Source organism: Paramormyrops kingsleyae, chromosome 24, assembly GCF_048594095.1.
Source record: "Paramormyrops kingsleyae isolate MSU_618 chromosome 24, PKINGS_0.4, whole genome shotgun sequence".
Lineage (NCBI taxonomy): Eukaryota > Metazoa > Chordata > Actinopteri > Osteoglossiformes > Mormyridae > Paramormyrops > Paramormyrops kingsleyae.
Genome location: NC_132820.1, coordinates 945,042 through 970,464, shown reverse-complemented (window position 1 = coordinate 970,464; position 25,423 = coordinate 945,042). Strand labels below are relative to the sequence as shown.

Below are 25,423 nucleotides of genomic sequence, written 5' to 3'. Positions count from 1 at the left end.
AACAATTACGCTACATAACTATTCCGGATAACGCCAGGCATCTCCGACGAAATAGGAGATTCGGTTATGGTATCCAAATACAGACATTTCGTATTCCTAAGTCTAAATATTTTCTAAAATGGGTATCCAATAATAATTTAGGTATATGGCCGTCACTGCAAACTTATTACTCGAAATAAATTACTCGAGTAGCCTATACTCTTCTATAAATGGAAATACTCCATAAAGCTCACTGAGGCCAGTTACAGGAACCGGTTATGTACATAATGTCTTAATATGATAACATTTACTAATAAAATGCATAGACTACTGTAATATGATTATCATTACAATATACAATTTATTGTACTGCAAAAGTAACCACAGTATACTTGAACTGAATGTGTCCCGAAAACATGGAAGTTGTTTTATTAATAAAGCCATTTCAGTGGTATGGAGCTGCTTAACTGACGCTTTTCTGCAAACCGCATGGTGAAAGAGCCGTTTACATATCCGTCACCAAACCCCCCCCCCCACACACACACACACACACACACACTTACGCAGGTATCACTATCAGGACTGCAGCTATGATTTTAAATCAGAATTTAAATTGGGCGACTTTCGGCTCACATGTTGTTTGTTTAACGGGTTTAGTCTAAAAAAATCCCAGTCGAGGGCGTAGAAGACAGTTTGATATTTTTTGAGGAGGGCACAACTAGCCTACTCATTTAAATGCAAACGTTAATTTTTTGGGGGAACAAGTAAAGCTAAATTAAATAGTGTAGTGAGGGGCGTGGAAAGTATCTGCTATCTGATGAGTTGCATCTGAAAAGGATGGAGGGGCGTCTGGTTTGAAAGGGGGGCTAGGACAGATAAGGAGGGACCGGGTTGATTCCAGTGTTAAAACAGGAGAGGAACCGCTCTGTTAACTGTGGCTAATGTGGTCTGGGGAGCGCGGTGTGTATGGGGCGTCGGGACTGTGGGGCGGTACCACGGCACAGAACTTCCCCGTTCTTGAGGCAGTATTTTTCAGGCACGTTCCATCTTTAACCGATATGCTGCTGACCTGTTGACGCCAGATCAGCTCCGTGAGTTTTAAAAAGTGGTCCTGAATCAGCGCACGACGGATCGCTCCATGAAAGTCGCTGTCCAGACGATCAAAACGTATTGCGTGCTATATATATACAGACTGCGACATGTGCACATTTACAACAGTTATATGACGAAGTACACGAGCTTTGGACTTTACACATACATTGGAAAATATCGGAGACTGTACAATTATCCTGTCGGTGGGCACGTACAGTAAAGCGAAGCCAAGTTGCGACGCATGCGCAAACCCGAACAACTTTAGAGCAGAACAAAGTTTCAAAGCTCACGAGGAAGCGAGGGGAGGAATGGAAAGCATGCGTAGGGAAGAGGGAGAGTGAGTAAGGCGTGATTCAGCGCTTCGGGAAGTATCTGCGCTGGAGCCGCGCGGCGCACACCCACGTGCAAAGTGTGTCCCAATACCTAAATTTTACATTATAAGAATCCGGTTAACTTACGTCTAGGAGAAACGATTTCAAATATAGCGCCCTGAGCATTCGTATGGATTCGGGGCTGACTGCGGAATCGACTTCTTCGAGTACCTAGGGAACGGGGGGAGACCCAGAAGGTAGGTGCCGCTTTCGCGTTAAACACCCCTTGGTCACCTTATTCGTCTTATATCTATATATAAATAATAAAGGTGTAACGATTTGTTGAAGTATTCTAAGGTGTGACAGGCAAGAAAGAAAAGCGAAATGCATAAATACCAAGTCGGTTCGCCAGGAATCAGGAAGGTGAAACGTGTCAGGACATTAACATGGAGCGCCTTAACTGTGTTTTTGCTTAGACGTCCTAAAATAAGAAACGCGTTGCAAAGTGGCACCTTTCGTGTCATTTATATGAATGCACATTTTTAAAGAGGCGTAAATTATCTACCTGCTGTCACAGGTAATCAACGTAGCACCTAAGATGGAGTAGCGATGCTGGGCTCCTGTCCTTTCAAGCACTTATTTCCAGTTTTTTTTTTTTTTGGTTTATTTTCTGTCCAATTTCAGAAATGCTCGTTTGGAGATGTGTTTTTCTTACCATTATTAGTGGCTGCGTGAAAATACCACACTAGTTAGGATCCTTTGTTTCTCGCTTTCTGATTTTCCCTAAGCGTTCCCTGTTTCGGCATAGCATCCTCACAGGTCACGGTAACAACAGCCAGAATTTTGCACATTTAACTAGCAGTATCTACCTCTTATGCATGGTAGGCAACGCTAACGTGAATACTGTTGCTTCATTTTATGCTCGACTTGGGCCACGTTACTGTTGATGGGAGGGGAAGTTGTATGTTGTAGCCACACTGAAATGTTGCTGCAACAGGATCCCTAAAATTATTGTGTGAAGTGCGTCTTAAGTCGAATAAGGGAATCTGATGCACTGTGGCTCTAGCAATGGATACAGAAGGCAGATTCATACAGAGCAAGGGGCCTAAACTTGAATAAATGAATGACATGACAGAATGTGGATACATTCATTCATCAGTTCATTTCCCGTGCTGCTTATTCAGAGCAGGAGTGAGAGTGCTTGGGGTTTAACACAGGAGTTACCTTGGGTGGTGTGTCAGTCCATCACAGGCGCGCATACACACACGTTTGCATTCATATCTTTGTGGGGACTCTCCATTCATTTCTATGGGCATAACCCTAATCCCAGCTATGACAACCTTAACCCCTATCCAGCCCTAACCTTAACCATATGTAACCAACCAAAATACAAGACTTTTTAGTTTTTCGATTGCAGTTACAGATTTTTTATAAAACTGAGCTTTCCCTTGTGGGGGCCGAAAAGGTGGTCCCCACAATGTCAGAATAACAGCTTTTTATGTTTGGTCCCCACAATGTAATATATGCAAGACACGCACACACACTATGAACAATTTAAGCACATAATTTCCTGTAATTGCGTACCTTTGGGCTGTGAGAGGGACCTGGGAAGCTGGGCCTGGGGAGAACCATCTCCGCAGATAGAGTAGGGTTGGTGTAATCAATCAATCTATCAATCTATCTATCTATCTATCCCTAATTTTAAATATCAAGAGTGTAATAAATCTGTTCTCTTAACGCGTTTCAGACATAGATATGATAGATATACAGATGCAGTTTTTGACCTAAAAACTCATTGTCAGTATGATTGGCTGATAGTCCTTGACAACATGCACAAAGGTCTGACAGTTTGCACTGCTGTCATTGATGCCTGACGCCTCCACGGGGCCAATCTGACCCCAGCCAGTTTGCATGTTGGCCCTGCACCACCTACATACTTTCGTTATCCTCCACATTCCAAAGGAGGGCATTTCCAGTGAATTTACAGCACCACCCACCCCACCCTTATCAGTTGGGAATTCTGGGAATGGCTCCAAGTAACACTGAGCTTAAAAATGGCTTGGCGAATGAAGACGTGGTGAAATGATCATACCACAGGTTACTCACGCAGTTAAAAACTTACCTAACTCCTGCCTGACAGTCTGTAGCACTCTGTCTTGAAGGCAGGAATATTAACAGGTGTAGTTTAAATGTACTAAAGTTAATTTGATCGATAGCTGCAGAGTAAGACCAAGCTTACGTTTCTGTGTGACGCTCTTACATCTGCAGGCTTTCGTTTGTCGTTTGCTTGTTTCTTTGGGTTCGTTTTCTGTGCTCGTGCCCAGAAGGGACAGCTTCTCTGCTTTGATGCTCAGTCGGTTTTTCTGTCCCCCCCCCCCCCTTTGAGTGATGGTTGGGGTGACGGAACTTCTGCTCTTAATAACGTCTCCCATTAGTCACGCTGTCATAGCCAATTCCTGTTTTTTCCTTCCTTTTTACAAACTCTGCATTTGTGTGTTCGGCAGCCGGCAGTAGACATTTATCACAAGTAGTAGTGACTAATGCCATGAATTTGGCTCTTCAATTTGCCTCTGTAGTCATTTAATCTATATGTAGTGATTCGGGAAGGAGAGCGTTTGGTTTACAAACAGTGTAATTTAGGTAACAAATCTCAGTTCAGATTGTTTACGGAAAGTGATGCACGTATATTGCACTTATCCAAAGCAACATACAACTGAGAGGGCAGACAGTCCCTGCGGCAAATGCGGTTAAGAGCCTTGCTTTAGGCCTCAGCAGTACAATCACCCAGGGGATTTGAACCAGTGACCATATGAACATAGGCACAGCATCCTAACCCACAGAGCCACCAACCAAGCCATAAGATATTGTTTTATTAATGCAACAGGGCATTCCCTAGTGGGGAATATGAGAACTGAATAAGGGATTTTGAAATGTTTATCAAAGAAAAAACTGTAATTCATCCATCCATCCATCCATTCATAACTGAAGTGAATCACTTTTACCTTTTCCAGTGTCTGCAAGAGCCACAGGAACAAAAAGCTAATGTCGTATAAGTGTGTTTGAAAGCAGCATAAGCCTGGTTGTTCTGTGAAGCATGTTCTAAGCCGTCTGTGACTCGCAGCACCTGGGCACTGTTGGCACTGCAAAGTCACACGCTCACGTTATTAGAAACGTGGACATGTTCTCTCCCTGTGCCGCCGCTATTTTAATAACTGCTCTCACTGAACAGAGAGATGAATAATTCTCACGCTCACACAATGTGGTCAGCATAAACCGCACATGGTCCTAGATCCTACCCTGCGCTTTTTCAGCTAAGGAATTCTGTTTGAAATTGGATCCATGGTTTACAGAGACCCCTGAAATCCTCGACAATGCTTGCCGCAGTTGTTTTGCCTGGTAATAAGGCACATTTCCAAGACACAACCAGACATGTTTTGGAATGGATGAGGCCAGCTGCCATAACAACCCAGGCCTGAACTTGTATCTGCTCAGCCTTTCAGAAGCCGGATTGGCGGCGGATTGGTCTCCAATGCCACTAAATATCTTTGTGCACCCCCAAGGGACCTTGGCACGCCGGGCAGGTCTCCCATGCCACTAAATATCTTTGTGCACCCCCAAGGGACCTCGGCATGCTGGGTAGGTCTCCAATGCCACTAAATATCTTTGTGCACCCCCAAGGGACCTCGGCACGCTGGGTAGGTCTCCCATGCCACTAAATTTCTGTGCATCCTTCTACCTAACATAATGATTGATGGTGTGCAATTAAACATTTTTATAGTTTATCAGACAATTGTAGCAAAAACAGCAAATATTCAACAACATTTTGTTTGAAATCTACAACAGCGATTCACAAGCATTCTACTGGAATCCACAGCAGCAATTCACAAGCATTCTACTGCAATCCACAGCAGCGATTCACAAGCATTCTATTGCAATCCACAGCAACCATTTGCTTACATTCTATTGAAATCCATATCAGCTGAAAACCAATATTTTATTGGAATCAACAAAACCCATCTACCAGCATGGCATTGGAACAGCAACTGTGCACCAATTGTGAAGCACTAGATACCGTTTAATCTTTTGCTTTCTGTGAGCTCAGTCATAACAATCAGAGGTTGCAGCCATCCAGCTGGTGGCGGACAGGACAGTGGTAATACTGCCATGGTAGTCCCCAGAAAACAGCATACAGTGTGGTTTGCAATCACCCGTGACTGGATGCCTTCTGCTACATGGTCTGCGTATCTGACAGTGTGTGAGAAGCGAAGGAACCGCTGCTGAACAGCCAGGACCCTGAACTTTGCCTGCAGACGAGCAGATATATTTACCCGTGATCTTATATAACAGCGAAAGGCACTTTCCAGATCGCCTTGAAGGAACCTTTTTTTTATTTTATTTTCCTGCCAATGAACTGCATAATTTTAACAGCTATTCCCCCGATGAAGCAAGTATGGCAGCAGTTTTACAGTTTTTAATCCTCGTTGTGTTTGACACTTATAAAAGCATATGTTGTTTTTAACCATTAAGGAACAGTTTTTGCACAGATAACTGTATGTACTGCACTGGGCTGGCTTTTTGCACAGATAACTGTGTGCGCTGCACTGGACTGGCTTTTTGCACAGATAACTGTGTGCACTGCACTGGGCTGGCTTTTTGCACAGATAACTGTGTGCGCTGCACTGGGCTGGCTTTTTGCACAGATAACTGTATGCGCTGCACTGGGCTGGCTTTTTGCACAGATAACTGTGTGCGCTGCACTGGGCTGGCTTTTTGCACAGATAACTGTATGTGCTGCACTGGGCTGGCTTTTTGCACAGATAACTGTATGCGCTGCACTGGGCTGGCTTTTTGCACAGATAACTGTGTGCGCTGCACTGGGCTGGCTTTTTGCACAGATAACTGTGTGCGCTGCACTGGGCTGGCTTTTTGCACAGATAACTGTGTGCGCTGCACTGGGCTGGCTTTTTGCACAGATAACTGTGTGCGCTGCACTGGGCTGGCTTTCAATCACACAGCTGGATTCCAAAGACTAATGAAGTCCACAGATGGTGCACAGTTGATATGTATTGTTCACTAACTTCTAGAGACTTTGGACATAAACTGCACTTTTTCATCATGTAACACATCATGTTACCAATTAGATTAGATAAGATGAACTTTATTTATCCCATGACAGAAGAGCAGGTAGGTTTAGGCTTGGATCCTAGCTCAGGCGCAGGTCTTTGCATATCGTCTGTCAGACAGCGACAGCCTCGGCAGGTAGGGGCAGACAGGAGATGATGTCATCACAGCCTACAGGTCTGTACTAATTACAGGCCCAGCAGCCGTCTGAGAGGCGCGAGTCAGGGCCGGCCTCTTGGCTGCGTGGGACCACAGCCCAAACTCGGAAATCGGAACAAAGAAATAAACAAAAATAAACTTTCTACAAGTTGTTTTATCCTGGGAACCCATTGAATGAAATACAATTCTCTTAGCACAAGTTAGGCGACACCGAATCACATAATCATTCATGAGGACTTGAGGGCCCCGAACGAGTATAAATATAATGCCGGTGCCTCTCCGCCAGGACGCTGGACGTTTCTCAATTGGAGAGACTGAGCTGCTCCTTCGCCTCTTTCGCTTCCAACACATTACATAAGAGTGAGCCTGTGTGGGCTGGGCTTTATGTAAGGAGACCCTGAGCACTCGGACCGTGTCTGTCTGCTTTTATATAAATTACATTGTGTCCACGATGTGATAAACCTGTTACTTTGACCTTGTGGGGACCATTTTTTTCGGTCCTTGCAAGGGGAGACTCAGTTTGATAAAAATCTGTGACTGCAGTCAAAAACCTGAGATTTCAAAAGTCTTGTATTTTGTCTGGTTACTTATGGTTACAGATAGGGCTGTATAAAAAACAGTTTGCTATTAGAATATCTACAAATGAACAGCAAGAATTTCTTCTGTTCTCCAAATAGTCACCGATGCCGTGCTGGATGGCCAGATGATCGCTGCTTCAGTTCCCAAACTTCTCCTCAGGGGCACCGCAGCCATTCTGTGAATTTGTTAGATTTCACCACCAGCTAAATTAATTAACTTAGTTAAATAATCTAATGAGGTACTGGTTACCCAAACAAGGTGTGCTAGTGGGTCAGTCAACAAATATGTGGGTATTTGGATGGTTGCTGTAAATGACTTTAGGAGAGGTTTTGAAGTGGCTATGCTGACACACTCTGACAGACATCCTATCACCAACACCAACGTGAAGATCATTTAAACATCATTTTCTTTGACTGCCTAAGACTTTGGCACAGTACTCTATGTAGTTATTCATCAGCGTTTGACCAGAAGTTTTAAAATTCCTCCGAAATCGATTCAGAGAGCGCCCTGCCTCCCTCGAGCTGGCAGGCCTGCTCGCCGGAAGCTGTGCGTGGCAGTAAGAGTCGTGCCATCTTTTAAAACAACACTAACAGCGATTAATAATAGAATCGATTTTGCTGCCCCCGTGTCCGTGTGGAGAGCTGGACTCGGCTGTAGGTGTCCCGCTGTGACACATCTCTTTGTATTTTTCTGATCCTCCTGCCTGTTGTCCTCCCGTCGCCCCCCCCCCCCCCCCCTCGAACCCAGGGCCAGCCCTACCTCACTCTCTCTAGTGACGTTTCTCAGAATGTCAGCTTGACCTGCTGGGGTCTATCCTGGGTAATCCGGTCTCTTAGAGACAGCCAGCCCCCCCACTCCCCAGTGCTACATTTCTCCACTGGTGTTTCTGAAACCTCACCTACAGCGTAAAACCTAAAGGGAATTCCGTCCTGTTTCTGGACGGCAGGAGCAGGCGCTGAGGCTCTCGCTGAGGGGGTCTGCAGGCCTGAGCAGACTGACGTTAGGGCTGTGGTTGAAAGTCCTCAGAATGTCTGTGAGAAGTGGACATGGAAATGAGGAGTAATCACGGCCGGCACACGTCTGTCTTGCACGTCCTGCGGCCGGGGGGGAGGGGGGGGTTCCCAGGATGGGGAGGAAAGAATGGAGGAAAAAAGAGGAAGTGCACGTGCTCTAGACCAGGATGGATGAAAAGGGAGAATCATTTTGCGTGAACTCAGCGGCATGACTCAGACACAGCTGACAGAACACGCTGGTCCAGTCAGCAGTTCTGGCCGGTTTCGTTTGGTCAGCATTAGTTCTATGGTGCTTCTTCAGAAGGTTATTTAGCCTGTTCATAAGCCGCCACTGAGTCCTGCTCTGGCTGTGAGCCAGCCAGGGTGCGTGAATGCCTGTCCTGCCTGCCCCCCAGATGCAGCAGGACCCCGTGTACGACTACCCCGAGCCGCAGCGCGAGAAGCGCGTCTGCCCTCTGCGCGGCTCCCTGAAGAGCATCAGTGTGCTGGACCGCCTGCTACTGACGCATCCCGTCTGGCTGCAGCTGTCCATCAACGCGGCGGCGGCCCTGCATGTCCTGCAGAGAGAGCCGCCCAGGGTGAGGCGTGCGGACACACAGGCAGAGACACACACACAGACACACACACACATGCACACACAGGCAGAGACACACACACACAGGCACACATACACATGCACACACAGACAGGCAGAGACACAGGCAAACACAGACACACACACACACAGGCAACGACACACACACACAGGCACAGACAGGGAGACACACACACAGACAGAGACACACACACAGACAGGGACACACACACACAGGCACACATGCACACACAGGCAGAGACACAGGCAAACACAGACACACACACACACAGGCAGAGACACAGGCAAACACAGACAGACACAAGCACAGACACATGCAGATATGCACATACACACACACACAGTCACAGTCACACACATACACATGCAGACACACAGACACAGGCAAACACAGACAGACACAAATACACACACAGTCACACACAGACACATGTAGACACGGACACGCACGCACACACACACGCACATGTGTTTAGACACATAAACACAGGCAGCTGACTACGCACAGACTGACTGTCAGGGATGTTAGTTAGGGCCTGGATGTGGCTCAGTGATGTGGGCATCTGTACCCTTGTTGTGAAGGTCATAGGTTCAAAGTCCATGATCAGCAGAGTGATCTTGTACTTACAAACACACATACACAGGCGAGCCCAATCACAGAAATGCAGGGGGGCGATACAGATTTGTGCTGGCATTTCTCTGATCCCTGTGGGGCTCTCCTTTGTTTCTCCTGCCCCCTGCTGGCACTCCCCAGACATTCCTGGTGCGCAAGTCGAGCACGTCTCAGAAGAAGGTGCTGTGTGTCAGACTGGAAGATGACAGCATGCCCTCCTTCGTCAGGCAGGTCATCATCCGTGAGGAAGACTCCAGTAAGTGCCTGTCACCTGTGGCCGGCCAAGGCTAGAACCCAAACCCGAGTGCCTGTCCTGTCCACCCCCCCATCCCAAATGCAGCAGGAACCCAAACCCGAGTGCCTGCCCTGTCCACCCCCCCATCCCAAATGCAGCAGGAACCCAAACCCGAGTGCCTGTCCTGTCTCCCCCCCATCCCAAATGCAGCAGGAACCCAAACCCGAGTGCCTGTCCTGTCTCCCCCCCCATCCCAAATGCAGCAGGAACCCAAACCCGAGTGCCTGCCCTGTCCACCCCCCCATCCCAAATGCAGCAGGCACCCAAACCCGAGTGCCTGTCCTGTCTCCCCCCCCATCCCAAATGCAGCAGGCACCCAAACCCGAGTGCCTGTCCTGTCTCCCCCCCCATCCCAAATGCAGCAGGCACCCAAACCCGAGTGCCTGTCCTGTCTCCCCCCCCATCCCAAATGCAGCAGGCACCCAAACCCGAGTGCCTGCCCTGTCCACCCCCCCATCCCAAATGCAGCAGGAACCCAAACCCGAGTGCCTGTCCTGTCTCCCCCCCATCCCAAATGCAGCAGGAACCCAAACCCGAGTGCCTGTCCTGTCCACCCCCCCATCCCAAATGCAGCAGGAACCCAAACCCGAGTGCCTGTCCTGTCTCCCCCCACAGCCTTCTCCCTGGAGAGCTCCGCCATCAGCTTTCCCGACCTCTGCAGGCTCATAGCCTTCTACTGCATCAGCAGGTCAGGCCACACCCCTGGCGTTCCGAGTTACCATGGCTGCGGTTACCTCGTTATTTGCCTTAGCAATAATGGTGTGTCCTGTTTCATGCAGGGACGTCCTGCCGTTCACGCTGGAGCTCCCAGAGGCCATTTCTAAGGCTACCTCGCACAAGCAGCTCGAGTCCATCTCGCACATGGGCATCGGTGGGTTGCCGTGGTAACCATGTTAACCGCAGTGGTGCGTGGCCGAGTCCGCACCGCCCGTCACGTTCTCACTGTGCGCGTCTCACGTTCTCCTTTCTGTTAGAGTTCTGGAGCTCACCGCTGAATTTCCGTGGGCCGCGAAACGGGCCACCGGCTGCAGATGAGGCAGCACCCCACACTGCTCTGGAGGCTGTGGACTGCGGCACGCCACAAGAGGGCATCACCCCGCTGGAGGAGTTCTGCCCCATCCGCACGCGGAGCCCGCTGGAGCTGGACTGCGGCCCAGGCCGTGGTGCCCTCTGCTTCATCAACCCGCTCTTCTTGCAGGAGCAGCCCCTCCGCGGGGCCCCGCACCGGCGCCACCAGTTCCAGCGGAGCCTCAAGGTGCGCGTCTCCACGGAGACCTCCAGCCCGCTGTCGCCGCCTGCTGCCCCACCCCCACCGCCACCACTACTGGCGAAAGGCACACGGCACAAAGCCCCCGGAGGGGAGGGAGCCACCCAGCCGGCGCCCTCGGCGCCATCCGCTCCCCCTGAGGAGGAATCGGAGTACCTGCAGCCCTCCTTGCAGAAGAGGGCCGGCCCTGGTGTCGGCTCCTTCAGGAGGACCCCAGCCCTGTCGCCCACTGTAGAGGAAGACGACTACCAGTCCCCCAAGGCCCTGTCTAAGGTACCGGGTACCCTTGCCGTGCTTCCAGTCACACTGGGCCGCTCCACGGCAGCTGCTTCAGCACGAGATATGAAGCAATGCTTATTCCCGCTGTCAGAGGGGGCACTTCCTGTATGGGAACAGGAAGTGAGTATTAATAGATATGAAGCAGTATATATTGCAGATGAGTACTAAATGGGCATCACGCGGCCAATGTTTGGACTCAAGGTCGTGGCCCAGTTAGTGCATGTCGCTGATGTGACCCCCACTCTGCAGCAGGGTCTGGCTGAGCCCGGTGCGGCCGAGGAGGTTGAGACGGATCCGGCGCTCCTGCTGGGCCAGAGACGTGCACCATCCCTTAGCGAGCTGGACAGCAGCAGTTCCCTGAGCAGCCTGGAGGAGGCGGAGGAGAGCCCCACGCGCACCCCGCTGGAGCGAGGCACCAGCTTCCCGGTGGCGTCTGGGCGGCCTGCCCGGCCCATCTCCACGCTGCGCAAGATGAGCGTCGTCTTCATGTCGTTCTTCACGCCGGGGAAACGCGTGGCGCGGCTCGTGGAGGACCTGGCCCGGGACCGGCGTACCGCCTTCGGCACCCTGGTGCAGGACTTCCTGCGGCGGCAGCGGGAGGAGACCGGCCTTGCCGGACAGGCCTCGGCCACCGTGCTGCTCCAGGACCTGCGGACCTTTCTGTCACAGGCCAAGAACTTCCTGCTGGACTGTAGGGAGCTGGAGCCGCCCATCGAGACCCTGGTCCCAGAGCAGGAGAAAGGTCCGGAAAATGCATAAATACACGTGACATGAGCAGGACCTTCTCAGAGTTTCTAACTGCTTATCTGATTATTATGGGTCATGGGAAATTATTAGGTATTTTAGGTTTAAAGTTTGTGCAGAATATAAAATATTATATTGCACATAGAGATATACTGACGTCTTCCTTAACTCACTGCTAAAGAGATATATATCTGGAAATAAACACTAAATTAACAAGTAACATCGTCCTTCTGTTGACTTGGAAAAGGATAATAGATTGGCAAAGATAACAGCTTCAGGATGAAATTACAGGAAGTTACCAAATAACACTGAATATGTTAGAGTTTTATCAGTTTGTGAAACAGTGTATATATTTAGTATTTTGTGCTGGGAGGGGGTGGATTTATGGGTAACCATGACATTATGGTTATTAATGGAATGTGAGAGATGATAGTCGCCTGAAGCCCCCCTGGCTGTGGGTGGGGGCAGATTTGGGGAGTCAGAGGGCATGCTTGTGCTTGTGGTCTGTTGAGGCCATCTATAACTGTGTGTGCCCCCCCCCCCCCGACCCCCCAGACCTCGCTCTGGAGAAGGCCATGTTCCGCTGCGTCCTGAAGCCGCTGAAGAGCCGACTGGACGCGGCCCTTCGCACGATCCACGTTCAGGATGGCTCCCTTCGGCTGATGGCTGACGGACTGTGCAGGGCCCAGCAGGGGGCGCTGGAGTGCCTCGGTGTGCGGGTGGCGGTGCCGGATGCCGGCGGCGTGGAGCAGGTGCGGCAGAAGCTGGTGCTGATGCAGAGGGCGTACTCCCCTATGGACAAGCTAGTACTACTGCTACAGGTCTGCAAGGCCGTGTACAAGGCGATGGCAGCCAACACTGGTGAGCTCCTGCTAGGCCTCCTGCTCTGGGGCGCCCCCTACTGACCATGTGGTGTTACAGCTCCTGCTAGGCTTCCTGCTCTGGGGCGCCCCCTCTGACCATGTGGTGTTACAGCTCCTGCTAGGCTTCCTGCTCTGGGGCGCCCCCTCTGACCATGTGGTGTTACAGTTAAAGATTAAGATGGGCTCTCCCAGTCTCGAGAAGCCCCTTAGCTGTGAGCTTATGGGCACCATGATTTAATAACTTTTCCACCCCCTCTGCTCTACCCCACGGTACAATCCCCTTCATTACACCACCGTATCCGCAGTTTCAGTGATCCGCGCTGAACCGCAGTCTGAAAATATTGTATGGAAAATTCCAGAAATAAACAATTCACAAGCCAGCATGGTACGTCCAGTGGTCCAGTGTATCGATGCTGGTTACACTACCTGTGATTAACGACTGAGTAGCTGAACGGTTATCAGACTGGCTGCCATGGAATTGCATGCGAACATGTTCGCATAAGTTATAATTGTTGTATTTTATTATAAATTATTATTGTTCTTATTGTGCCTAATTTTCTAAATGAAACTTTATGATACATAGCTATGTAAAGGACATACATAACATAGTATTTATAGGGTGTATATATAGGGTTCAGTACCATCCGTGATAAGGGGGAGGGGGCTACTGTATTTTAAGTCCCTTTTGCCCCAAATGACTTTCAGAACAATTGAAAAATGAGAGCAGAGGAATGAAATAAACATGCACAGTTGATTAAGCACTATATAGAATATAGGATACTGAGAGTAAGAATTGTGTAACCATTACAGGAGGACAGGAGTTCGGCGCTGATGAGTTCCTGCCGGCCCTGTCCTACGTCCTGGTGCAGTGCAACGTTCCTGAGCTCCTCATCGAGGTTGAGTACATGATGGAGCTCCTGGAGCCCGCCTGGCTTACAGGGGAGGGTAAGGAGCGGGACATGGAGCTAGAGATGAGTGGGGATGGGACAAGCAGTGGGGGGGTGGAGCTAGAGGCGAGACAGAGGCAGTCTTTTTCCCGGTACCTGTGCAGAGATAGTGGCAGGACAGAGGCGGTATTTTCCCCGGTACCTGTGCAGAGATAGAGGCAGGACAGAGGCGGTATTTTCCCCGGTACCCGTGCAGAGATAGAGGCAGGACAGAGGCGGTGTTTTCCCCAGTACCCGTGCAGAGATAGAGGCAGGACAGAGGCGGTATTTTCCCCGGTACCCGTGCAGAGATAGAGGCGGGACAGAGGCGGTATTTTCCCCGGTACCCGTGCAGAGATAGAGGCGGGACAGAGGCGGTATTTTCCCCGGTACCCGTGCAGAGATAGAGGCGGGACAGAGGCGGTGTTTTCCCCGGTACCCGTGCAGAGATAGAGGCGGGACAGAGGCGGTATTTTCCCCGGTACCCGTGCAGAGATAGAGGTGGGACAGAGGCGGTATTTTCCCCGGTACCCGTGCAGAGATAAAGGCGGGACAGAGGCGGTATTTTCCCCGGTACCCGTGCAGAGATAGAGGTGGGACAGAGGCGGTATTTTCCCCGGTACCCGTGCAGAGATAGAGGTGGGACAGAGGCGGTATTTTCCCCGGTACCTGTGCAGAGATAGAGACGGGACAGAGGCGGTATTTTCCCCGGTACCTGTGCAGAGATAGAGACGGGACCGAGGCGGTATTTTCCCCGGTACCTGTGCTACCAGGCTTATCAAATGAATTGCTTCTTCCTGCAGGCGGATACTACCTGACAAGCGTCTATGCCAGCCTGTGCCTGATCCAGAGTCAGCCGGAGGCGGTGCCGCCCGGTGGGCTGACTCGTAAGGCCCAGGAATCCCTCAGGGAGTGGAGTCAGCGGCGGAGCAAGGAGGGCCAGAACCAGAACCATCAGGTCAGCTCCATGGCCCAAAGTGGCTCACAAAGATGCCAGTTCGTACAGTGCTTGCTTTGTGCTGTGCTGGCTGCAGTGCAGCACAGGCCTTGTCCACAGTCCTAAGCGCTATGTGTCGCGTGTTACAGAGGTTCGTGCGAGTCCTGTTTCAGGACGGGGACCTCAGCTCTGCCAAGACCCTTCAGTGGAACGAGTCCCAGACCGCTGAGGCTCTGGGCCAGCTCTGCGCTGCCAAGTTTGGCGTAGCCGACCCGGAGCAGTACGCCCTCTACTGGCGCACCGGCGAGGAGGTGCAGCCTCTCCAACCTGATGCCCAGATCCAGGACCTGCAGAGCCAGATGGGTGCCATCCCCTCCCTCACCTACCAGCCCCGTGACGAGGATGCTAGCAGGATACGCAAGCTCACCAGAGGTGGCGCTGTGGACCTGGGAGAGACCAACTGAGGCCACTTCTAACCTACGGGGTTGCTGTGTTTTTTCAGTCTAACAAGTAGCAATCCAAACAAACCAGTCCACCACTATGACTCTGGATCCATTAGCATTCAGCTTTTCCAGTTACTTTTAGTTTATTTAGCTTAATGATCGTTTTTCTGCCAAACCGGGACCTGAGGTCGACATAAGTGGGTTATAGGTCCACAGCCTAGATTTGGTCTTCAGGGGACGTGTGACCCAGACCCAGTGGTGGGAGAGAAACAGGAGCTCTCTGGACCGTCCTCATCATCTCACAGCCATCTGCCTGAAGCTTTCATTCCTCTGTGCACCATCACTATCGAGCAGCACAGTCCCTATATGTAGTTCGGCATTGAGGTCCATTTGCATCCTAATCGCTGCTGTTTCAATGCAAGTTTATATTTATTTATTGAGTGGGAGGCTTTTTTTTTAGGACTTAGTGGTATGTACAAGAACAGGGAGTGAACACCAGAAAGCAGTGTTCAAACTGGGGGGTCGGGGGGTCTGCCAAGAGAAAATGCACCGGGGGGGGGAGTCCCTTAAAATGACCAGATTTAGGGGCGTTTCTCAATACCAAGAACACAAAGATCACACTTGTGGTCTTGACAAGACCAGACTTGCTAACTTGCCCTCCAAGAACGAACTTGGGGCGCAATGCATCATGGGATTGGTTTTGTTTTAAGAGGATGCAGCCAATGCAAGCTCGATATTTGGGGCGGGACAAGAACAACATCCAAGTATTTTTACCGTCTTCCGTACTTCTGTTCTTGATTATGGGAACTGGTCTTTGGTAATGGAAGACGACGTAAAACTGGTAACCAAAAACACAAGTACAGTCAACAAGTACACCGATCGAGAAATACCCTTAGTGCCACCGCTGTCCCCCCGATCAGAGAGGGAGGTGACCGTAAAGATGCCCGGTTCCAGAGCGTGTCCCACAGGGCAGATGCATATCGGCTCCGATCCTGCTGGAGTTTCTGGAGTGACGCAGGCTTTCGGAGAGACAGACGGGATGGAGAGTCCCTGTTCCGGGACGGCATTTGTCCTTACCGTTACGTTTGTGCCTGTTACATTAGTTGAAGAGTATGACTGAGTCAGATTGTGTTAGCTTCTCATGCATGCAAGTCATCATCTGAAAACTATTTATTTATATTGAAGAAAAGGTTTCTGAACTTGATTTACTTTTATTTTGCGTGCGGCGCGTGCTGTATGTGTGTGTGCGTGTTGTATGCTGGCATCTGACTATATTGCACTTCCGTTGACTATTAATCTGTCCCATTTCTGTAATATTGCAGTATGAACGTTGATGCAGAGAATGCCTCACAGTGTCTAGGTCTGTTTCAGTTCCTTTTTTTTTATCTGTTTCCAGTTTTTTTTAATGGGTTGTGTAGTGAACAGTTTCTGCATAATTATATTAAATATTTTGCACATTCCATGGAGAGTAACACAGCTGTGTTCTGCTCTGAATAAGGCCCTGAAGACCTGTGATGATCTCTGTCGTGCAGCTTCTCTTGATAAGTAACTGTTATTCTAGGGCCTTCCGGAAGCCTCAATTCGCTGTGGGAAAAAAACAGAGGCTGGTTGATTTATAAATCGTGCTGGTATGTCTGTGCCTACGCTTGATAAAGCTGTACTGTAAAAAACAAATGCTTCCGTGCCTTTACTCATGAAACACGATGCAGTCTGACTCACATCATTTAAAAAAGCATTTTCCTTATATAAATACCAGGTCTTAAAATGTGAGCGTGTTTCGTCATAATGGAACCTGGAGCCTGTCCCAGTCCATTGCAGGGCACACATGCAGAGATGCATTGTGGGTAATGTGCACCACTTCACCAAACCGCAGGTCTTTGGGCTGCTGGAGGAATGTGGTGGAGCACTGGTGGACCATGAAGCTCCCCACCCCATCGAGCCCCACACCCCAGGAGCTGCAAGGCTACCTCCCGCTGAGCCGCCAAACCTTGGTGAATTACGCCAAGGAATCCTGTATTGCGTCTCAATAAATATAACTGTCCTCGTTTAATATAAAAAATACTAATTGAACCAGGTTGGATTTACAGCCGCAGAAAGATTTATGAGACCGCAGCACAATTTTTGTTTCACTCATTTCTCATTAATGTGTGTGCGTCTGTAAATAATAATAAATAAATAAAAAATATATATATTGTAAGGGTCTCCAACTCCGGTCCTGGAGAGCTACTATCCAGTAGGTTTTCTATCCTATCTGGCTTCTGATGAGCCACACTAGTTCTCAGGTAAATACCAGGAGCAGGTGTGATAGAAAACTTACTGGATAGTATTAGTAGCTCTCCAGGACCGGAGTTGGAGACCCCTGCATCGAAACCCAGTGCGTGCAAAGGATTGTGGGTGCACGTGAGACGTGAGAGCGCGGGAAAGCCTGAAAGAAGAGACAGCACGTCGGCGAGCCGGAGTTTAAGCGTAGTTAGCCCAGTTGTTCCCGTCAGTAAATGTAGTCAATGATGAATGTAAGTACTGAGTTATTATTTATGTAACTAATAAGTAACGCTGTATTAATTTAGTTAACCTAATTGCACTGTTATGTTAACGCGACTTAAGTTGCGTACTGTTATAATTAGGGATAGGCCGATCCACATTTTTTTCAGTTCCGATCCGATTCCGATACGAGCTCTTTTTACTTTGTTAAACTTTATATATAATTTTTTTTAAGCTAATAAATACAGATGGAAAAAATGTATGACAAAAAATATTTAATTAGGCTAGTACAAACATACGTGCATAACGTACTGTTCCACCTCGTTTGTACGTTTTGTTTTAAGCGTTTTTGAGGCATTTGCAGTTCAATATGAATATCTTCAAAATAAGTATACACAAGTGGCGAATGCATAAAAATTTAACACATTTTTTCTCCCATTGGCGTCAGCTCAGTTACACTTTGTTGCGTTGGCAGCCCCTTCTGTATCACAAGCTGCAGCGAGTTCGCAACAGTCCAAGTTAGCGACTCCCAAATCATCCATTGCTTTTTTTGTATCGCAGTTGCGTGCGCTTTAAGTGGGATTGTACATTAAACGCTATTCCCACCTCTAAAAGCTTTATTTTACAAAGACTGCGAATAGCTGTGCTACTGGTTTCTGTTAAAAGCGTAAAATACTCCTAGATCGTCGCGTCTTACGCTCTTCGTACTGCGAAGAGTATGCGCATGACGTCACAGCAGGCGGAAGTCACTGTACTCACACCCACTGAGTAGCAAAAAAGACTGAGGGGCGGCGTTAGCGTTCGATTCGAATGCCGCAAAAAACACATGTAAAATGGGAAAGAGCTGTCGTGCGATTGATTGTACAAATAGATTTAACACGAAATAGGAGCTGTCTTTTTAGAAATTGCCAAAAACTAAATAAGTAAGTATAGGACGTGGATCGGTCACGCATGGCCGATACCCGATCCGTCAAATAGATCTGGATCGGCGCCGATACCGATCCGAATATCGGATCGGTGCATCTCTAGTTATAATTATTACTGACGAGTGTCTCATTGTATACCCTGGAAAGACTGTGTTTCTCTCCCGTTCAGTTATTCCTTCTTATATGGATTGCTGCTAATGTGCTGTGTTATGTTACGGGTATAGCGAATTTTACCAATGTTAAGGCGATATGGTACATTATGCTTTATGTTAGTGTGCATAGCCGCAATAGCCATTGCAAGTACTGCACTAATTTATTTTACCTGTTTGTATGTATGGTTCTATAAGAAACATACATGCTTACCTACCTACGCACTTTCCTCTGAGTGTACATACAACTGACTGCAAGTAGGATATGCCAGAGTACAGCTAATTGCTCCTGCTTGAGAAAGTGCATCTGGAGTAATACGGTCATCAGACCCCCCCGTCTTGTCTATCCTGAATCATGACTGATATCCCACAGTGAGTACTACCCTCCTCAAGCAAACACTGTACAGTTTCCCCAGGAGTGTGGCTCCCCTTTCCCACAGTCATCCTCCGATTCATGAGGCACTGTCAAATAGGTTAACGGCCATCTCTGGAGTCGCGTCTGCCGTCTGCCTGCCTGGTTTCTGGCCGCTCCCAGTGTCTCCTGCTTCACCTTATTCTTTTGTACTGCTGTCTTACAAACTTTGAACCAAGAAGCATCCTGCTGCTCATCGTAGCCTTCAGCCGGTAGAACCACATTTAATCCAGGATTTTAAAATGCAGATTTGTTTAATAGTATAGAGTGGTCTGTTCATTTTTCTGCAGCTGTATGTTTTACCCCTGGACTTCCCTCACCCGAAAAGCACTGTGCTATTAATCTGTACATTTTAATGCACAGAGAACCACAGTGGTATGTCACAAATTTAACTTCACACAGATACCTAATCCATTATTCACTTGTACAATATTTACTGAAAAAATATTTGCATAAACCACTCTACTACAGGACATTTCTCGGCACCATGACGACCATGTGTCAGACCAATCAAGGAGCAGCACATCAGAATGACCCCGTCGTATTGGTTGCTGACCCTGGGTGCATGGAGCAGGAGGTCGTAACCTTTTCGTCCTTTCACATGAAACATCATGGGCTCAGTCTTCACGGGGGGGGGGGGGGGGGGGGGCATTGCCTGCCTGTCCTAGTTGGTTTTCGACATCTTGCATGCAATAAATGACCTTCAGCCTCATCCACAATGTACAGATATGATACAGATGTATACTAAACACACCCAGTGCAAATGCACAACACTCTGCCGCTCTGACAACACCCAGATTAATGCCAGCTGACCAGTGAACTTGAGGTGTATTTCTCACTGGTTTGAGCTGCACAAACACCCCTCTGATTTGCAGTGAGGAAGTGTGTAACTTTCAAAAGATTCTCTGACTAACAGCAGCCTGGAAAACAGCCTGATGAAAACAAAACTGACGTGGAAAAGTACTGGGAGGCGTGAAGTGCTATAGTTTGCTATTGACCCAGTGGTCAAACATAAACCCGACTCTGCCTGCCCTTCCAGCACAAAGGTTCCCCTATCCCACCTCCGCCGCTGTCGCCCTGCAGACAGCACGTCCTCTGTCCCAAGGCGGGCAGCATGGTGGAGGCACAAGTCAAGCAGGAGGAGGTGGACGCAGAGCTGAAGCCCGTCTGGACCAAATGTGAGCAGGAGGAGGCGGCCTGGTTGGAGGTGAAGGTGGAGGACACAGATGTGCCACTGGATCATCTGAAGGAGGACCAGGAGGACCACCCAGGTAGGCAGCAGAAGCCCGCGTACATTTAGACAGTGTGCTTCGTTATTGCTCTGCAAGGCAGCACACTGCGATACCGACTCTGCGTTATTCTTATAAATCATGTATTTACACACCATAATCACACATTTAGACAGTGTGCTTCGTTATTGCTCTGCGAGGCAGCACACTGCGATACCGGCCCCACATTACACCTATAAATTACGTATTTATACTCCATAATCACGCATTTAGGCAGTGTGCTTCGTTATTGCTCTGCGAGGCAGCACACTGTGATACCGGCTCCACGTTACACCTATAAATCACGTATTTATACTCCATAATCACACATTTAGACAGTGTGCTTCGTTATTGCTCCATGAGGCAGCACACTGCGATACCGGCTCCACGTTACACCTATAAATCACGTATTTATACTCCATAATCACACATTTAGACAGTGTGCTTCATTATTGCTCCATGAGGCAGCACACTGCGATACCGGCTCCACGTTACACCTATAAATCACGTATTTATACTCCATAATCACACATTTAGACAGTGTGCTTCGTTATTGCTCCATGAGGCAGCACACTGCGATACCGGCTCCACGTTACACCTATAAATCACGTATTTATACTCCATAATCACACATTTAGACAGTGTGCTTCGTTATTGCTCCATGAGGCAGCACACTGCGATACCGGCTCCACGTTACACCTATAAATCACGTATTTATACTCCATAATCACACATTTAGACAGTGTGCTTCGTTATTGCTCCATGAGGCAGCACACTGCGATACCGACTCCACGTTACACCTATAAATCACGTATTTATACTCCATAATCACACATTTAGACAGTGTGCTTCGTTATTGCTCCATGAGGCAGCACACTGCGATACCGGCTCCACGTTACACCTATAAATCACGTATTTATACTCCATAATCACACATTTAGACAGTGTGCTTCGTTATTGCTCCATGAGGCAGCACACTGCGATACCGGCTCCACGTTACACCTATAAATCACGTATTTATACTCCATAATCACACATTTAGGCAGTGTGCTTCGTTATTGCTCCATGAGGCAGCACACTGCGATACCGGCTCCACGTTACACCTATAAATCACGTATTTATACTCCATAATCACACATTTAGACAGTGTGCTTCGTTATTGCTCCATGAGGCAGCACACTGCGATACCGGCTCCACGTTACACCTATAAATCACGTATTTATACTCCATAATCACACATTTAGGCAGTGTGCTTCATTATTGCTCCATGAGGCAGCACACTGCGATACCGGCTCCACGTTACACCTATAAATCACGTATTTATACTCCATAATCACACATTTAGACAGTGTGCTTCGTTATTGCTCCATGAGGCAGCACACTGCGATACCGGCTCCACGTTACACCTATAAATCACGTATTTATACTCCATAATCACACATTTAGGCAGTGTGCTTCATTATTGCTCCATGAGGCAGCACACCTTATTAGAAGCTACTGTGTCTGTTTTATGGTTACTTTTCATAGTGGTTCATGTCTCGCGCAGCAGTACAGTGTGTGCGGGGCTGCACTGCGAGGCTGCACTGCAGGACAGGAGCACGTGGCCTTTTGCCGGCTCTACACCTCCAGCAGCCTTCTCAGTAGCTCCTCTCTCCTCTATCCATGTAATCATCTGCCATTGGCAACATGTTTCCTCTGGAGTCGTCTCCTGCTGACAGCTCTCTTTCCCGTCACCCAGCACTTACACACCTGCCCCTGGGGCCCAGAGTGAAAGGTGAACCCCCCCAGAAGGAGAAGACGGGAGGGGGGCAGGAGGATGAGGAGAAGCCCACCCTGCACCATGACTGTAAGAGCTACTGCCTACGACCCCAAAGCAATTATGCACACACAGATACACACACACACAGACCTATACTCATATCTTTGTGGGTAACCAAAGTTTCCAAAAAGGTGGTCCCCACAACATCAAAATAACAGGTTTTTATTACATTGTGGGGACACACAGACACAGGCACGCATAACGCATGTGCAGGCATGCATAACACGTACAAACATAGATGCACAGACACGCATAGACATGCTCGCACACACATATGGGTACCTTGAAATAAGTATTTCACCCGTCTGATTTTCGTGTATATTTCACAGTAAATGTCGTCAAAGCTGAACACAGAGAGAGAAGCATTTACACTAAATTCAAACAAAAAAAAGCTCCATGCATTTAAAAGGGAATGTAGTGGAATAGCACATGCTGTCAGGTGAAATAAGGAGTCACTCCGCAGGAAGCCAGTCTCGCATTTAGCAGCAAAGACTGCAGCCAAATGCTTCCCGTGATTATTACTGTTCAGCTCGACGGCGCTTCTACAGACAGACGGCCCGGCATTATCCTGTACGATTCTCCGGCACCGCGCAGAATTCAGGGCTCCTTAAAACAATGGCAGGTGGCAAGGTGCTGGTGCGGTGAGCGAGATCGGCTGTGCGTGTGACGGCCAGACTGTGGGACGACCACATCTTTGCTCCCTTCACACATAACCGGCCAACATCAGGCACGTCTCAGACTAATGAGCCTCATGTCTGGACACTTAAACAGCCGACTGCAAACATGCCTTTATATTACTTTGCCACACCTAAAGACTGTTTAATTCCATCACACGTCAAACAAATAAACCCGCCAAGCTGTGGTTCCCGCGCACAGTCCACCTATCGTGCTACTGCCATGCACTAAAAGATGCGATTTCTGCACGGAAAATGTGCACAAAAATTGTGAAGATGCCAAAAACCACGAGAAGAGGCCTCAGACACACCACAGTCCCATGAGCAAATAAGGCCTAATGCCGTTGCCATGGTACTGTGGATGGTTACCCAAAGCTTTGCCAAAAATCAGCTGAGGCAGATGGAGACACTCAGTGTACTTTTTCTGGGCAGTTCTTAAGCAGGACCCTTCGGGGGACGTCTGTGCCATGCTTCTGGCCGAAGCGGAGCAGCCGGAAGCAGCGCGGGCCTCGGATTTGCAAGTCGCACCACTGGACGCCCCCATTGTCGGGCGAGATGGCAAGCCACCAGCCTCCCTGCCCTACACGTGTGGAGAGTGTGGCAAAGCCTTCAACCGTAAGGCCTATTTGCGCAGGCACCAGCGGCTGCACTCTGGCCGCACGGCGTACCGCTGCAGCCAGTGCGACAAGAGCTGCAAAGACGCAGCAGCGCTGCGCATCCACTGGCGCACGCACACCAAGGAGACGCCCTACCAGTGCGTGCAGTGTGGAAAGAGCTTCACGCAGCGGGGCAGCTTGAAGGCGCACCACCGCGTGCACACTGGTGAGTGCCCCTTCTGCTGCGCCACCTGTGGTCGCAGCTTCAACCAGCTGGGCAACCTGCGCCGGCACCGCCGCATCCACTCTGGTGAGCGACCCTATGTCTGCCAGGACTGCGGCAGAAGCTTCCGGGGTCTGCGGCAGCTGGAGACGCACCAGCGCATCCACTCAGGGGAGACGCCGTATGCGTGCCCCACCTGTGGGCGGAGCTTCAGACAGGCAAGCGGCCTGGCGAGACATCGGCACCGGCACTCGCAGGAGGCACCCTATCGCTGCACCGACTGCGGACGCAGCTTCCGCAGCTCAGGGGGCCTACGCAAGCACCAGCGGGTCCACTCAGGCGAGACACCGTACCACTGCAGCGAGTGTGGCAAGCGCTTCCGGCGACTGCGCTCGCTGACGCTGCATGGGCGCGTGCACAGCGGGGAGCGCCCCTACACATGCATGCAGCCGCAGTGTGGCAAGGGCTTCAAGCAGCTGGAGCAGCTGAAGGTGCATCTGCGCACGCACACCAAGGAGACGCCGTACCACTGCACTGAGTGTGGCCGCAGCTTCAGCCAGCCGGGGAGTCTGCGGGCACATCAGCGCACGCACAGCGGGGACCGGCCGCACCGCTGCACCGAGCCCAGCTGCACACGCGGCTTCCGGCAGCCAGAGCAGCTGTCGGCACACCTGCGAGTGCACCAGAGGGACCAGTCTGCTGGCGTGGGGCACGACGACCCGCCTCGCGCGGGCAATGAACAGTCCGTCACACAGGACTAAACCTCATTAGAAAAAGCACCATGTATCCAGGGAACGGCGAAGCGCAAAGTACATGCAGTATTCACACTGGCCACCTGGGGTCAGCACGTACTATGTTTTTTTTTTTTTAAATCGGAATATTATTTAAATTGTCGCCGTTTGCGTTTAGTGCCAGAACGGCGAATGGCACCGAGATATTAATATCGGATGTTCCCGTGAACTGGGCACACTTTAACCAATGACAGACTCACCAGTGAACCGACTCGTATCCAGTTAGGGATGCGCGAGTGTCTCGGAGTGGCTCACTCCTCTGCTCCGCTCGCTTGCTTTACTTACAGTGATCTGAAGGCAGGGCAGCAGCATGTTCCTGCCTTTCTGAGATTTTCAAACCTCAAGCCAAAGTCAAAGTGAACTTTATTGCCATCTTTCCATATACGACTATACGGGAAAAATGAGATGGATAAGCTCAGAATCCACAGACACACTATGTGTAAAATTCAATCATATGTATAAATAGACACAGTAGTCAAGAGATACTAAAGCCAAAAGCTGTGTATCCTAGACAGGTTCAACTGCGACAAAACCATAAGAAAATGTGCCCGATCTTAAATATTGACGCCGAATTTTACTTCCTATTTTTCTTCATCGGCAGATATATTCGCTAATTCGTCTTAAGGTATACCGGAACTGTGTAGAAATATCATGCACAGGAAGAATAAAATCATTTCAAAAGTGTACGTTTTCGTTGGCTTCTCGTAACCGTTTACAGACCAAAATCGATAAAACGAAAAGCAATGTCTCCCAGACCATAAATGTTGATCCCATTGAAAATGAAGGTGTTCAGTTCGTCGGAGCTGGCGGCAGACACGCACTGCGCAGAAGTTTATTTGAAATTATAAATTTTACTATAGAAAAGATT

General features: G+C 49.3%; 2 protein-coding genes across 8 annotated transcripts; both read left to right on the top strand.

The window, feature by feature from the left end:
• The first annotated feature begins 648 nt into the window (after window positions 1-648).
• rin1a (Ras and Rab interactor 1a) lies at window positions 649-16,884 on the top strand. 2 transcript variants are annotated; one of them, XM_072706584.1, is made up of 11 exons: window positions 649-1,639; window positions 8,650-8,832; window positions 9,604-9,718; window positions 10,373-10,445; window positions 10,537-10,628; window positions 10,732-11,297; window positions 11,556-12,045; window positions 12,603-12,908; window positions 13,721-13,855; window positions 14,640-14,794; window positions 14,923-16,884. In XM_072706584.1, exons 2-11 carry the CDS (start codon window positions 8,650-8,652, stop codon window positions 15,235-15,237), a joined length of 2,430 nt encoding a protein of 809 aa, XP_072562685.1. In that variant the 5' UTR covers window positions 649-1,639; the 3' UTR covers window positions 15,238-16,884. The 2 variants fall into 2 exon arrangements, with proteins under 2 accessions (XP_072562685.1, XP_072562684.1); XM_072706583.1 differs by having other exon boundaries at window positions 656-1,639; window positions 11,553-12,045.
• A 713-nt stretch (window positions 16,885-17,597) lies between these two features.
• Window positions 17,598-25,241, top strand: LOC111860104 (uncharacterized). Of its 6 annotated transcripts, none has more exons than XM_023843471.2 (5): window positions 17,599-17,729; window positions 19,656-19,761; window positions 20,268-20,455; window positions 22,191-22,298; window positions 23,378-25,241. In XM_023843471.2, exons 2-5 carry the CDS (start codon window positions 19,715-19,717, stop codon window positions 24,523-24,525), a joined length of 1,491 nt encoding a protein of 496 aa, XP_023699239.2. In that variant the 5' UTR covers window positions 17,599-17,729; window positions 19,656-19,714; the 3' UTR covers window positions 24,526-25,241. The 6 variants fall into 6 exon arrangements, with proteins under 6 accessions (XP_023699240.2, XP_023699239.2, XP_072562520.1 ...); XM_072706419.1 differs by having other exon boundaries at window positions 18,971-19,761; window positions 20,224-20,455; XM_023843469.2 differs by lacking the exon at window positions 17,599-17,729 and adding an exon at window positions 17,736-19,144.
• Window positions 25,242-25,423: the final 182 nt, after the last annotated feature.

Excerpts from the sequence above, each read along its gene's own strand:
- rin1a (XM_072706583.1), top strand. The coding sequence starts at position 8,650 with ATGCAGCAGGACCCCGTGTACGACTACCCCGAGCCGCAGCGCGAGAAG. Across the intron at positions 10,446-10,536 it reads GCCTTCTACTGCATCAGCAG|GGACGTCCTGCCGTTCACGC; the intron begins GTCAGGCCACAC and ends TGTTTCATGCAG. Across the intron at positions 10,629-10,731 it reads CATCTCGCACATGGGCATCG|AGTTCTGGAGCTCACCGCTG; the intron begins GTGGGTTGCCGT and ends CCTTTCTGTTAG.
- LOC111860104 (XM_072706419.1), top strand. The coding sequence starts at position 19,540 with ATGCACAGAGAACCACAGTGGTATGTCACAAATTTAACTTCACACAGA. Across the intron at positions 19,762-20,223 it reads CTGGGTGCATGGAGCAGGAG|CACAAAGGTTCCCCTATCCC; the intron begins GTCGTAACCTTT and ends CTGCCCTTCCAG. Across the intron at positions 20,456-22,190 it reads GGACCAGGAGGACCACCCAG|CACTTACACACCTGCCCCTG; the intron begins GTAGGCAGCAGA and ends CCCGTCACCCAG.